The sequence below is a fragment of the Mirounga angustirostris genome, unplaced genomic scaffold (assembly GCF_029215605.1).
Source record: "Mirounga angustirostris isolate CCGP_5_RB_7025 unplaced genomic scaffold, mMirAng1.0.hap1 SCAF_10, whole genome shotgun sequence".
NCBI classification, from domain to species: domain Eukaryota; kingdom Metazoa; phylum Chordata; class Mammalia; order Carnivora; family Phocidae; genus Mirounga; species Mirounga angustirostris.
The window spans coordinates 115,398,932-115,414,403 of NW_026991718.1; the positions used below are offsets into that span (position 1 = coordinate 115,398,932).

At 34.6% G+C, this 15,472-nt stretch overlaps 1 protein-coding gene across 7 annotated transcripts in view; it reads right to left on the minus strand.

The window, feature by feature from the left end:
• Window positions 1–15,472, minus strand: part of RBM39 (RNA binding motif protein 39) — a 31,132-nt gene that overhangs the window by 14,889 nt on the left and 771 nt on the right. For 2 of the 7 annotated variants that reach the window (XM_045885697.3, XM_045885696.3), the window contains exons 2-9: window positions 15,231–15,294; window positions 13,426–13,475; window positions 8,783–8,977; window positions 6,370–6,435; window positions 6,220–6,273; window positions 4,178–4,295; window positions 3,687–3,839; window positions 1,682–1,819 (exon numbers count right to left, since the gene is read on the minus strand). In XM_045885697.3, coding sequence (XP_045741653.1) covers window positions 1,682–1,819; window positions 3,687–3,839; window positions 4,178–4,295; window positions 6,220–6,273; window positions 6,370–6,435; window positions 8,783–8,977; window positions 13,426–13,475; window positions 15,231–15,281 — 825 coding nt within the window. In that variant the 5' untranslated portion in view covers window positions 15,282–15,294. Of the gene's footprint in view, window positions 1–1,681; window positions 1,820–3,686; window positions 3,840–4,177; window positions 4,296–6,219; window positions 6,274–6,369; window positions 6,436–8,782; window positions 8,978–13,421; window positions 13,476–13,846; window positions 14,002–14,932; window positions 15,006–15,230; window positions 15,295–15,472 lie in introns of those variants that run through there. The other 5 variants (XM_045885699.3, XM_045885698.3, XM_064573094.1 and 2 more) reach the window with 4 other exon arrangements.

Consider the following 15,472-nt stretch of genomic DNA (forward strand, 5'->3'; position numbering starts at 1 on the left):
AACAAAGGTGGCTGGGTGGCACAGTTACATGTCTGACTCTTGGTTTCAACTCAGCTCATCATCTCAGGGGTTGAGAGATCAAGTCCTGCATGGTGCTCCACGCTCAGCTTGCCTGAGACTCTCTCTCTCCCCCGGATCCCCCCAACCCTGCTCTCTCTCTCAAATAAATCTTAAGAAAAAAAAATCTTAAGAATTAAATCAACACTGATTGTAGTAATCACTGCACAACTCTGTGAACACATTAAAAGGCAATGGATTGTTCGCTTTAAGCAGGTGAAGTATAGTTTGTGTACATCACAGTATCTCAATAAAGCTGTTCATACACAGAAAGCATGAAAAATTAAAACACAGCATGGGGGTGCCTGGGTGGCTCAGTTGGTTAAGCGACTGTCTTCGGCTCAGGTCATGATCCCGGGGTCCTGGGATCAAGTCCCACATCGGGCTTCCCTTTCTCTGCTGGAAGCCTGCTTCTCCCTCTCCCTCTGCCTGCCACTCTCCCCGCTTGTGCTCTCCCCCTGTCAAATGAATAAAAAAAAAATTCTTAAAAAAAAAAAAAAATTTTTTCCCCCCGGAATGGATGTACTACATTTCTTCATATCCTGGTAATTTCAGGAATGCATTAATTTTGTAGTGACTGACCAAAAAAACAAACAAAAGAACACCATTTGTACATCACTAGCGTGTGCATATTTCTAACTTAATAAAACACCCACAATCAACACCCAGCTTTTACCATTGATTCAAACAGTTTAACAAAGGGGTTGAATGGAAACAGTGAAAAAGTATATCCAAGGGCAATGAAAAGTAGTAGTGGATACAATATAAGTTACCAACATTTTTATTCATGGCCACATAATGAATCTTTTAAACTACAACTTACTAGTATTTACATTTATTCTAAAATAAACTGTTCATGCTAAAAGGAGGACCAACTGGACATAAACAGTCTAACTCCTTAATTTAGTAGACAGAGAGGCTTCTCTACCTACCCCTAAATTTTCAGTAGGTAAAAAACAGGCATCCAAAAAAACATCAAAAGGGGGGTGTCTGGCTTGCTCAGTCAGAAAAGCACGCGACTCTTGACCTTGGGGCCATGAGTTCAGGCACCCACACTGGGGAAGTAGATTGTACAAACCCCCCCACCGCCAAGAAAAAATAATTTCTTGTTCCAAATGCACAGGATACTCTTTTCATGTTGCCTTGAAAAAAAAGATTGCTTCTGATACTCTATACATTTCACTACAGCATTATGAATGACAACACTAACAGACTATCTTCAAATGTTACCTTCTTTCAGAGATACTATCTTAATCTACGATGCCACAAAACCCTTTCAGAACCACCCTTCCCCATCTTAGTATTAACCTCACTAAAACATGACAAAGGAGATATACAGAATTATTATGCAGTTATATTTTGATAAGAACCTATTAAGGATTGGGGCGCCTGGGTGGCTCAGTCGTTAAGTGTCTGCCTTTGGCTCAGGTCATGATCCCGGGGTCCTGGGATCGAGCCCCGCATCGGGCTCCCGGCTCGGCAGGAAGCCTGCTTCTCCCTCTCCCATCTCCCTGCTTGTATTCCCTCTCTTACTGTGTCTCTGTCAAATAAATAAATAAAATCTTTAAAAAAAAAAAAAAAAAAAAAGAACCTATTAAGGATCATTGAAGATACTGGCACTTACCCTTCCAAAAGGCTCAAAGATTCCCCGAAGCATATCTTCAGTTATGTTAAAGTGTAATGAGCCCACATAAAGCCTCATAGGTCCAGCACTTCCCTTTTGTAGATTGTTTGCCATTGCTGCAGCTCTGTTTTTTTCTGCCTACAAGTTGGATAAGACAAAATGCACATCACAAAGCACTAATCCAAATCAATTTAATCACAGTAAAATCCCATTCACTTCGGGTTTGCTTAATGACTAGTGATGGCCAAGGTTAGTGATGAAATTACTCTAAGTTTAGTAAGTCATATACAGGACAAATATTCCACTTACGTGTGACTGTGATTAATGGCACTGAATTAAAATTTTAAGAAAATGGTTCCAATGCCAATTTTCTAAACAAAAACTTCAATATTTTATTCAACTTAAGATATATATTTTGCCGCAAAAAACTTTAAAAGTTTTACAAGCATATGCAAGTCATATATAAAGCAATCATACACTCCACTACATATGTAAAATGAAATCAATCCTAAAAGTACACTATGCCATCTAAATGATGCATCCTGATATCAGACATGCTAAATGTGGAAAATAAGACTGTCTCCTGGAATTTGTAAATACATGTTATTATTATTAATGTACTCTCAAAATCATTGTTACTCAAAGTACAGTATACACCAACTGGCTGGCTGCCATAAAGGGGTTTTGTCAATATAAAATCAAATCAAGCGAAGCATCAAGTTTAGCTGTCATTTTTTCCGAAAGAAGTCTTTCTCAAAGGTAATGGTTATTAATTCATATTCTACCATAAGCTCCTTTTAACAAATTGAGACATTTTGAGTATCTATGTCCAAAGGAGGTTAAACTTGAATGAATTCAAAACCTCATTTAATCTGAGGATTCTCAGCCCTCTTCAGGCCAATCTACACACTATTATTTTATCCTCCATTGCAGGAAGTGAATCAAGGAACTAATTTTTCCCATTTCCTAACAATTATTCTCCTATTGTTTACATATATTCAAGTGATAAATACCCAATATTAAGTACTTCTAAAACACTAAATAGGACCCATTATTGTCTTTTAGATATGACAGAAGCTACTAACGTGACCAATGTTACATATAGCTTATTAACAGTGAGTAAAACTGGAAAGTCAGATCTGGTCCCAAAGCTTGTGCCTAACTTTTTAATATCATGTAAGTTTGATGAAGTAACCAGATTACTGAGGAGTTACAGAGTACTTTTTTCAGTGGTTTGGAAGGCTATCAACATGACTATTTTATGTGTTGTTCGAAAATATTCTTTAAATCCTATATTCTCCATTAAAAAAACACCTGAGCTAGCAAGCAGTAACATATCAATAATGGTCTTAATAAAAATAGCTACTGATGAGGTATCTTAAAAATACTTTCATATAATAAAATGATACATCTCAATTTCTCCACATTTAAATGAACTGATATTATTAAAGCTAATTTCATTTCCCAAAAGCAATACTGGATTACTATATAATAAAGTACCAGCAAACAGGAATTAAACAGAACACATTTTAAACAGAAAACATTCTCAAGATTAGCTTGACACATCTTACCTTCAAGAAATGCTAGAAAATGATAGCTGCTCAAACTACTCTTAACATTTTATAAAATCTAATGCAAGAGTGTATTATCACTGAAAATACTGAATTTATTAAAAATGTCAAAATCACTCCATTTGAAAGAAAGGATAAACATGTTCTTAAATGCTTCTATCCCCAACCAATAAATTATCACAAATCAAAAAATTCTAGACCAAGTTCTCAGGTCTTTTTCATGAAATAGATATTTACAATTTATATTAGAACAGAACGTTATCGAGAATATACTATTATCAAAGTAACCAAGACAAAGTTTAAAAGAAAAAGCTGTTCTGAGAACATCTAACTCAAATAATTAACGATTATGTAAGACACTATAGTCTAACACTAAGCAACAGCAGGTTTCTTGCACGATCACTGATCAAATTCCTAACCAAGAAAATAATTACCTGTGAAGCTTGTACTATGATTGGCACTCCTAAAACACGTTGGCCAGTTAATCCTATTGCTAGAGGCACTGAGCTAACATCAACAAACTCCACATATGCAATTCCTTTGGAACGTCTTGAATTTCTATCAGAAATCATTCTCACATCTCGAACCTAAAAAGAAGACACACACTTAACAGAAGCTTCTGTTTATGCAACCGTCCACCATAAACCATTGAACTTGCCAAGTGCCCCCCAATGTTTTAAATAAGTGAACTTGTAAGTCCACTTCTACTTTTGAATATGTGATAATAGTTATTAATTCCAACACTATTAATTTCCAACTGAGGCAAAATAGAAATGTTACGCAAAAGTTTCCCTAACTGAATTCTACTAAGTCAAAAGATTTGGTGTTTAAATACTCTCTAATTTAATCAGGCATACTGACAATTATTAAAATGTTGTTCACAATTCCCATTTACTCGACCTCCCTAAATAGACTAAAAACTTACCTTTCCTACTGTGGAGAAAAACTCTTCCAAATCCCTTGGCCGAATTCTTGCTGCCAGCTGCATGCAGAAAACTGTCCTTGCATCTCTTTCCTCAGGAGTTAGATTATCAATAGGTTCCCTAACAGGAATAAAAAATAAACAATTTTATAAATTATATTCTTAAAATAACTTTATAAAGTTCATTTTCAATAAACAGAATGAACTTTACCAGAAATAGTCACTATTCCCAAGCCCATTTTTTCTTTTAAGATTTTATTTATTTACGAGAGAGTGAGGAAGAGAGAAAGCACGTGCACAAGCAATGTTAAGAGGCAGAGGGAGAGAGAAGCAGACTCCCCCCACTGAGCAGGGTGCCAGGTGGGATCATGACCTGTGGAAGGCAGATGCCTAACTGTCTGAGCCACCCGGGTGCCCCTCCCAAGCTCATTTTCACTAAGATGTATACAAAATGTCCATAAAATAATTCAATGTGACTCAATTCCTTCAACAAGATACTTAATGTTTCTTCTTCTAATATCTTACATGGTATCAGGACAAAAGTCCATTAGCATCTCAATCTTACAAATTTTAATTTCTGCAGAATATTGAAAGACCAATCCAAAGCCTGAGAGTTTAATAGTCACAGAAAATAACCACTTACTAGCTACAATGTCAGAATGGTCCAAATTAGTGGAAAGGATGACTTTCCATAACAAAACCGTAAGACCAGGAAGTAACCGTAAGACCATGAAGGCAAATAAAGTTTGACAATCATAGATGACCAACTTGAGATGGTGAGAACTATTTGAGTCTGATTTTTCCCCTGAATTTAACAAATTGAGATAAGATATATATGGAATCATGGTTGTTTATTCTATCAAGGCTTACAGACTCTACAAATTTAGTATCCAAAGCAATGTTTCTTGATGGTTATAAAATACAGAAACAATACCCATATACGAATCAAAAATGAAAAGCAGGAAATTAAATAAATACCAGTAGTGGGATTCAATTTATTCATTTTTACAGATAGCCTTGAAGATCAAGAGCACTTCTTATTATATAGAGGAAACTAAAGTGCTCAAGTAAAAGAGTGTGAGATGAAACTTAATTTCATGGAAAAAAAATAGAAGTCCTATTAATGTTACTTATTAAAAAACATCACTAAAGGTTAAGGTTCTAAGTGAAACCCTAAGGATAAAAGCAGAAACATGCTCTTATCCACATTCTGGACCTTTTCAGAAAGGTCCTTTTGAAATATTCCACCTACAAAATTCTGGTACATTTCCTTGGTAAATCAGCAGGTAATCTGAAACTATAAAACAGAGGTACAAAGCTAAACTACATCCAGAAAATGAGAAAAGGGGATTTTCTTACAAGAGTAAATATTAAAGAATGTAAAAAAGCTCAGTAGGTTACAAAAAAAGAGCTTTTAAAATCATTAAGGTTTTCACATCAAATTCTAGAATTAAAATATACCAAATAAGGAACTCTAAGTTAGAAGGTGCCCTTTAAGGGAAGCCAGAAAGAGTATCAGTAAACAATGCTGCCATTTATCAAAATTTTCCTTAAGCCAAAATAAATGGTAGGCTTCATAAGTGACTCTTATATTTAAGAGGAAAATAACTCACAAACATTTGATAACAAGACTACTACTAAGAAACAAGTCAACTTGGTTAAGATTTTGGAAATTAAATACTTTATCTCAGTAGAGAGAGCCAGATTAATAAAACTCATGACTGTACAACCAATTTTCCCATGAGGGTATTTTAGTAACTCAAAATTTATTAATTCCAAAGATAAGCAGAGGCAAGTCTATTTAAAGTTTTCTATAGTTACCATTATTTAAAAGGGATTTAAGAGCACATGTAGGACCTTACACCTTAAAATTGTAATCACTGCTCCGTTCTTATAGAAAATTAAAATGAAAATTTAAACATCCACATTGATTTAACATAGTCCAAATTACTAAATATTAATAAATTTAACAGTAGCATAAGTTGCAAAAGCTTTACAAAAGCTGAAAGTGCTAAAGATAAAAAAAAAAAAGGGACAACAGCTACCTCACGGGACTCTTGTCTTTTCTGAATGGACTTTTGCTTCGAGAGCGTCGTCTGCTGCAAAGTTAAAAAGTTTCAGAAATTACCCAAACAAGTACACCACATTAGTTCCTTGAAAAACAATTTAAACAATTCAGAAGTATGTTTAAAAACCTTAATTTGATGCTATGAGGCAACCCAATCTTTCCTCGGATGGCACTGTTAAATTTTGGTCCGGAGCTAAAAAGGAAACACAAAATTACACTAGTTACAGGGTTAGGGTCTTGCTAAGATCGAGTTCATGCGCTCTCCAGCAAGTTTAACATTGTTTAGGCTGATTTTTTCCACCTCAATTATGAAGAGGAAATTAAAGACTTTTTTTTTCTTAACTCTATCCCAGGCAACTGCTCTTATAGTTATCCATCCTGGACCACTGAGAGGTGCCGAGACCAAAGGTTACAGCCTCAATATTGTTAAGATTCTGAAAATTCTATCATTTTCAGTCTATTGTTTTTTCTTAATTACACATTTATGAATACATTCCTGAGGATATTTTTTTAAAGTGAAAATAAATCACCCTGAATTTCCCTCACACCAGGATAACTACAGTTAACAATTTGGTGTGTATCTTTGCAGATCCGTTCCCAGGAATTTATGTATTTATATATTTGTACATACACAAAATTCATACATGTTTTCTTGTTTGAGGAATTTTTAAAAGGGGACTAATTCTTTCTTATCATGAAACTCCCAACTATTCCATTTAACAGTACATCTCAGAGACTGCATGAAAGCAATTTGTGTCATACTTCACTTCTTTGTGACAAAATATTCCGTAGTAAAGATGTAAAGGAAATAAATTAGTATTTCAAAAATTTTTTGTCAACTTGACTAAATAATAAAGGAATATTTTCAAAAGACATCATAACATTTTCCTAAGATCCAGTTTTATTCTGAATTCTAAAAAGGCCTAATAGTTTGGGGGCCTTTTTTTAAATTTTGAAATACCAAATTAACTTAAAGGGACAGGTCAGATGTCCCTTAGTGCTCATCCTACTCTCCTTTTCAAGAACGGTAGCAAAATCAAAGTATCTAGTGATATGTGATCCACATTTGGACTCATTTTCATGGACTCTAAGTATACCTGCCAACACCCAAGCATCTCCAAGTAAAATTTTGTATTAATTGGGTCCTTCACAATTCAGACTAATAGTCACAATTAAGAATATAAATTTACTGAATAAATTAAAGATCACATGAAACTACACATAAGAACTAAATCATTTTTAAGTCAAACCAGGATTATAGGCCGACTTCAAATATTTATCACTAAAACAAGAGATAAATAATACAGAATTTATTAAGGTAATCCCTTTCCTCCTATTTAATTCTGGTAAAAACAAATATGGTAAGTCTTAGTAAATTAGACCAAAAAAGTATTATTAATCATTCGGAATTAAAACACTGTGGTCCTCTTTCAGCTCTTAAATGTTTGTGAAATAAGCAGCTAGGAGGAACTTAGAGAACAAGGAGTTCAATCCTTTTTATTTAAAGGTTAAAGAGCCAGAATCAGAACCCAAAGTGTTACTAACTTTAATGGCCGCAAATAATACCCAAGCATTTCATGAGTAGTAGTTAAGTATTGTGGGTCCTTTATTTTCATTCTCTTGTTGATTCAATACTCATTAAAGTTCATCTGTCAGTTGTTACCTCTTTCTTAAAAGATGAGAAAACTAAAGCTGAGAGTGTTAACTTGTCCAAGTAGAAGAGTCAAAACTCTTATTCAGGTCTGTTTGTCTTTCAAGTCCAATTCCAACCATTCAAGTGCTAATTATGAGTGCTAATTTTAATACATTCCCCCACAGTTTACAACAATATATTCATTAAGAAGAACAAGGTTAAAAAGGGCTAAGGACTGCTAGATTCAATCCTTGCCTAAGAGTTGTAGGTACGTTCCTTCCAAACTTAACATAGCTTTTTAAATGACATAATAGAACATGTTTCCAATTTGTTAAACCAAATTTCCATAGTGATTTCAAAGCACTTTAGTATTTTACTATTTTTAAAAACCTTAAATATGTGATGAGCCCCCAAATTCATCATTATCAAGGAGCAAACACCAAATTCACAAAGGATCTGTCATTTCAGCTGAAAAACAGCCAAATTACATATTTCACTAATTATATGTATTTATAACTTATCTATTTGGGCTTTAAAAATTTTAAATTATGTTCAGCAAAGAGTATCTGAAATAGCTCACATACCTTTTAAGCTTTCAAATACTTGGCACTACAGTATCAAGTCTTTTAAGCACTCTAGTGCTTTGGTCTAGTTTAGACTGGCATACAGTTAAAATATTTTAGATGGAGTAACAAAAAATAATCTGTATGCCTAGTAAAACGAAAGTATTGGTCCACACACTATATTTCTACTTTGCTAGTCTTTTCAATGCCAATATCCTTATTTAATGCTTTTTAACTAGTCACATCGAAAAACAAATTTTACAATGTAAATTACACAGGTTTAATTGTTTTCTGGATACCCAGAGAATGACTCTTAAACCAAAATCATAATTATAGTTACATACTAAGGACTTCTGTAGCGGCCTCTGAATCTGCGATCTCGACTTCTTGAGCGGCTCCGTCTCCTTTCTTTACTCCTACTTCGCTTCCTTTCACGGCTTTTGCTCTTTTTCCTTTCTCTATCTCTACTTCGTTTCCGTTCCTTACTTTTGCTTCTTTTTCGTTCATGACTACGACTTCTGCTCTTGCTTTTTTTCCTCCTGAGAAGAAAAAAAATTACCATTATCTTGCTGGTTTAAGAAACTGTCAAAATATACTTCCTTTTATGGTCAGAAATCTTTTAAATCTTTTTGTAAGTTTATCTTGCTATTTCTACTATTATACAATGATACATAATCATACTTATGGAAAAATAATTCTTAGGTAAGGTAAATAGCACCCCACCTTTGCCTTCTACTACTGAAAATCAGCAGTCAGTTGACAATCAGTTGAGAGCAGGAAATATAATGATCGCTCCAGAGACCTGAGAGTCAGTTACAGCTTTAACAATGAAATCATTTGTTGGGAGGTAGATAAAAACCTGAACTTTTAAACCGTTTGACCAACATGTAACTGGCCAACGAGTTATTACTGTAATCCACTAGATACAGCAATAAAAATCAAAGTTACAGTAGAATATATTAACATTTAAGTAATAGTGGGTCATATAAAAAACTTTTCATTAAAACCACTAACTTCCTTTATGTGAGCCAATTTTGACCCAATCTACACATACGAATATTTTCTACTTCAAAGGGTCATACAAGCATCAATACTTTGGTTTTCATGGGCAAACTTACAAGTACTGACAAAGAACAATAAAACTAATGCAATGACATGCATTCTGACACACCTAGAACTTCTGTGACCTTTTCAGATATATCTATTTAAAGTTATAATGAGTACACCAGAAAATGGAACATGCCAGTTTATACAAGCCTGTGGGGTGCAATCAAAAACAAGGATCAACACCTTTATCAATCTTTATAGTATCTCAAACTCTGAAAAGTAAAAAAGCCAGTCAGTCATATCTTTCTGTTCATTTCTGTATTCCTCACAGTATACCACCCATTCATTTCATAATTAAATCTTACCATCTGTATCTGTCATCACCCAAATTTTAGAGGTGCCTTCAGATATTTCAATATAAATTCAAAGACATTTAAAAATAAACTTATTCCGCTAAAATGTCAATTTGTAGTGGCTAAAAAGATAATTAAACATTGTGACAACTCTACATCATTTGGAAAATTTAAACTCTTTAGTCCTTATCAAAGCAAAGTTAGCAAAAGAGCAACTGAAGTCTGCCTCAGAGAACCTGTAAGCAGGTCATCTTAGAGTGCATTGAAAATAGAAAATGAAGACACCCACCTTCTGGAATCTTGAAACCCACACTCCAATCACAAGGAGATGTAGAGCTTTCCAAGGAGGCAGAAACTTTGTCTAAAATTTCAAGATAATCCACCTGACTGTCAGAAATGTATATGCTAGGTAGCACATGACAGAAAATTAGGCTACACTCATTATTTATATAGAAGTCATCAAAGCAATGCCCAGAAGGGCAACAGATTACATTCCAACTTTGTTGCCTGAAACACCTGACACTATGTCTTAGCCTATGAATTCTGTGAGATAGCTATAATCAGAAGTCCTACATATAATCAATCAGGGGACAAAGTAACTCCATCGCCCACAAAGGACAGACAAAGTATTGCTCTGCTCATAGAAAGCCCACAGCAGAGAGGCAGCCAACCTCCCAATCTACCTTTTTTTAGGCCCAAAACTTATTCTGCCAAAGAAAAGACTGGAAAATCGGAGAGCTAACTTCAACTAAAAGTCTTCCTAGAACTTTTTACAAATGAGTCCCCACCCACATCTGAAGGCAACCCCAGACAGGTAAAAACACAGCAACATACTAATAAGACATTCAGAAGCACGATCCTCTTCATAAAAGCCCAGACAAAAATTTAAGAAAGCAGTATTCTTCTCTATAACAAAATGCAGCTTGAAAGAACATTAAGTTAACTAAAGAAGAGTTATCAAAATCCACACTAATAGTCAAATCCTGTTACAACTTAAAAGGGACTTTCCAAAGTCTTTAGTGGCAGTGGAATTTTGTACTGAACATCATTGAAGTAAATGGTCCACTGGGCTGGGCCTTTGGACTTTTTGGTTATATGGCCTCTGCTGTAAAGGTGTTTTGCTATAACTGGATTTGACCTCTTCCATGTAAGAAGATCTAAAATTTAAATGCAAAGTACTCTGGAAAATAAGAAAAAAAATAGAAAAGTCATTTATTCCAAAATTTATAGATAATCCACACACAGTAGCCAATATATTTCAACTGTGTCATTTTATTGCTATCCTTTTTGAGTAATTCCTAAAGAGCTTAACTAAATGGACGCTGGTTTAGATTTTCCAAAAATGGTTACACTAACAAATCGTACTCCCATGAAGGCAAGCTCAGATACTTAAAAGGTATACTTTGAGGTCTTGCCAAACTCAGGGGTATAGCTCTTCAGAAAGAAGGCTAATTGATAACCCATTTGTGTTATATTTAACTTAGTTCCTTCCGCTACTACCAGAATACAACTGAGTGTACGTATTGAGAATCAGAACTATTTTTAAAGAAAACATTTACTAGTTGGTAAACTCAGTTTCTCAGAATGTGCATTTTCCTACTACCTTAAAACTATATCCCAACACTCAACTGCTTTTAAGACAATGAAGTTTTAGGATGAAAAATGCAACATGGCGCTTTCCTTTAAGAGAATTTATGCAGAACACTAAAGCACAGAACACTCTATTTGTTTTACATTTTATCTAACCTTAAATACAAATTTTCTTCTAGATAACTTTGAAATTAACTTGAAAGATCAATTCCCTTTAGAAAAATGGGTGACAAGTTCCTGATTGAACAAAAAAGCCGTTTATTTAAGCAGCTGTAACTGAGAATGAGAAGTATGACAGAAATAATTTGTACATTTAAAAAGATACTAGATGGTAGTTGGGATGTTTCAAAAGGACGTTCCCTTAAATTGGCTATCCCATAGCCAATGAAAGAAAATTTTCCATTCTTTTATTCAGTGTCACAAGACTACTTACATTAAATAAAGGCCACAAAGCATCAGTCAGAGAGCTTGATGCTAAATTTCCTATAAAAGCTTGGTAGCCTTAATGAGCTTAGATGCAGAATGAAAACAAGTATAAACTGGAGATCGAGTTAGTAGCAAGGAGTGACATCTGAGAATGGTCGAACAAAGAAAACTCTGTGCCCAAAGTGCATGTCCTCATTGTTTTGGCACTTAGGATGAGATCTTTACCCACCCAACAGGGCTGATACTTAGATTGGATAATTTCAATCTATGTGGATACTCCTTCCTAGGTTTTCATTACGAATTGGGTAATTTAAAACCGTTAATTAGGAAACTTACTTTGGTAAAACGTCTAAAACTAGGTGACATTAAACCATGCAATAATTGGTTGATTACCTTAAACCATAACAATTCAAGACTAAACCTCATGTGATTAATTCCCACAATTTGTTGTGATTAGACTGTAACAGATCCTCTACCCAACTTTGAACAACAACAAAAAAAAGTAAGACATTTTCTACAAACTCCATCATTTTAAATCCATTACTACATTTAGGGGAATTTTAAGAATTAAAAAAACCAGCGTAACAAAGCCTGCATAATCCAACCTAAGAATTTTCTCATCAACCTACCTAACAAAGTTGTGAGGATGTTGAGGTAGCGTATTATGAAGCATTTTGAGCTCTTATTAGGAAAAGAGCCAAAAAAAAAAAAAAAAAGTAAGTGGCTATGTTATCATTTTATTACTGTTTTTCATTAGATGGCGTCATGTACATGACAGATTATTTTAATGACATCACAAAATAGGCTACTAAAACAATTTAATGCTTGTAACATGACCACATGATGTTAAGAATCACTAATTTTTAGAGCAGAAAAGAATACTCCAAAAATAGGATCTGACTTTATAAAGTGGTTCTGGCTTATACAGTCACTGAGACTTACCATATACTCTATACTAGTCTGTAGCAGAGTTCATTGTTATGGGTTACACATTTAACCTAGTAAATTGCATTAATATGCACAATTTTTTAAAAAACTCCATTTTCAATATTTAAGTCTGTTAGAGTTTAAAAAGCTTAAAACCTCAAAAGCCACGTTAAAGGCTAAAAGTACTTAAGTATGCTATAATGTTGCTACAAAAAGGGCCTTTAAGCAGCAAGGAGCATCAATATAATTCACAGCTCTGACTCTTGTGATTTAGAGCAAACAGTATTTTCCATGGGCTGGTTATTTGTTGATAACACACCACCAAAATATTAAGCCGAAGTTTATAAATTTAAGACAAAAGACAAACTCTAATACAGGAACTCTTATCCAGATTGTCATGGACAGACTTGGAGGGGAAGGTGCCCAAAAGGTCCCTGAAACTGTATCCTGAAATCTACGGAGAGAATCCATATCCTCAAATAGTTTCTCATCCCTTCAGAAGGTAAAGAACGACTTTTCTAAGAGAGACAAGGAAAAAGCTTCTGAAGAGAACTTTTAGTTTGATGCTACAGCCACAGGAACACAACTTAAGATCTCAATCGCATTAAGGGTCCCCCCACCCCAGGTCCCTTCTTTTAACTTACTTTTTGCTACGTTCTTCATGGCCGTTAGCACTGCTCAACTTGTTCTCATCCTAAGCAGGGTTGATAGAAGAACATCATGAGGACGAAGTGGTAACATTTCAAGTTGTCAAAGGGTAAAGGGAATAGGAATAAGAAAATACAAAACAATTTTAAAACTAATTACTTGTTTATAGTTTAACATGGAAGGCTATAAAAAAATTTAGATGGGTATGTGTTTAACCACTTTGTTGCTTACAATTAAGTCATCAAGATACAAAAATAAAAATGCATATTAACATGTTAAATTTTACTTTCTTATATAGTTAGATATTAAGTTATCCAGATTTACAGGGTTGAAGTGGTTAAATAGAATTTCTATAAAACATGAATGAAGTCCTGTTTTGAGTTTTATTCCATGTGCTATGGTCCCTTTGGTCAGTACCATGGCTCTATTTCTGCCTAAGCCCCAAGTGGCCATGCTAGCAGCCAGCCACTATCGATTTCCTGTGACCGATGCCATTCCTGAGATCTTCGCCCATTTCCGTTGGAGGGTTGGGACTGTAAGAGCTTGATGCCACCTCTGTCACACATCTCGCCCTGAAGCAAACAGGGATTCACACTGCTTTAGTAATGTTGACTCCCAAGAACCCAAGAAAGTCAATTAATAATCCACCAGTCCAGCCTAAACATTTCCTACTTCCATACCTGTTTACATGGAATTACATCCATGTTAAACTAAGACACAAGAATCTTAACATTAAAACAGAAAGTAGTTCTTCGAGTCTAAGCATTATAAAACTACATACACTATTTAAACTAAAAAGAATTCTTCCAAATTGGTACCACATGGTCGTGCTATACACTCCAAAAACAGATGTATTATTTCAAAAGGTTTAGCGCAATGTTTATTTTTAAAGTTTGATCACATCAGTTATAGAAGTATAAGTGCTAACAACTCAAAGCTTACAGTTTGCGACACCAGTGATAATGCATGCATACTGCTATTTTCACCACCAACTGGTGAAAGAATGAAAAGACACTTTACTTTTACTGTGATACTGAAATGGGTCAGACTATACTACTAGCCAAAATAATTCCTTTGTAGCTTTTAGTGTGAAATATTATGGCAGGGACTAATTAAAAATAAAACAACACGGAGCACAGTAAAACAGTCATCAAGTGACTCTAAGTTGTGATACTGCCTCCTTTGCTTTAAAAAATTTTTCTATTCAGGGATCCAAGAATTTCAGTAATTTTTAACTGAGCAGATCATCACCTGCCTGTTTCATTATTTACTATCACCAGTCATATATATATATATAAAAAAATTTTAAATCTCACCCATTTCTTGTAAAACTTAAAGATTTGCTTGCCACAGACTGGTTATGCTTTGTTATTCTTGGACCCCTGCTATTTTCCCAAACCACTACATTCACCTTTTTGCTATACCAAACTGGAGCTGGTAATTCTTAGTTGAGTCATTTTACCTAGGGGACCACGGTACAGCGATAAGTCACTCAATTACTACCTTATGATTGACAGTTCACACTGGAATCAAAGGTGAATTCATGGGAGTAGAGGTGAGATATCGTTAGGCAAGTCTACAAAGAGAGATAGATGGGCATTTATTCATCACGCTGAAGTGAAACTACTGCACAATATTATTACATCAATAGCATATATTTACTTTTCTAAGTTACACGTAATGCATCTCTGATAAGATAAATCAAGAGGGCTCCGGGGAGGTTAGTTTACATTTCAGCAGTAGTTTCGTGATAATGCTAAATTAAGAAATATATAAACCTCACCGACATGTTTTTTCTCACCTTCTTGTAAGGAGCCTCAAGCATTGCTTCAATATCAATATCGTCTGCCATTTTCTCTAAACGTCTAGAAAATAAGAAAGGTAATTCAGTGAGTAAACATTTTTTCAATTCCGATCAGTCTCCTCCTTATGCGACAAACTCCGAAACTTCAGAAAAACCTTCAAAAAGCCCTGGAATGACTAAAGTGGCAGGATGCACTTTACCAGGCTTAGTAATTAAATCTGAAATGTCTCCAAGACTGA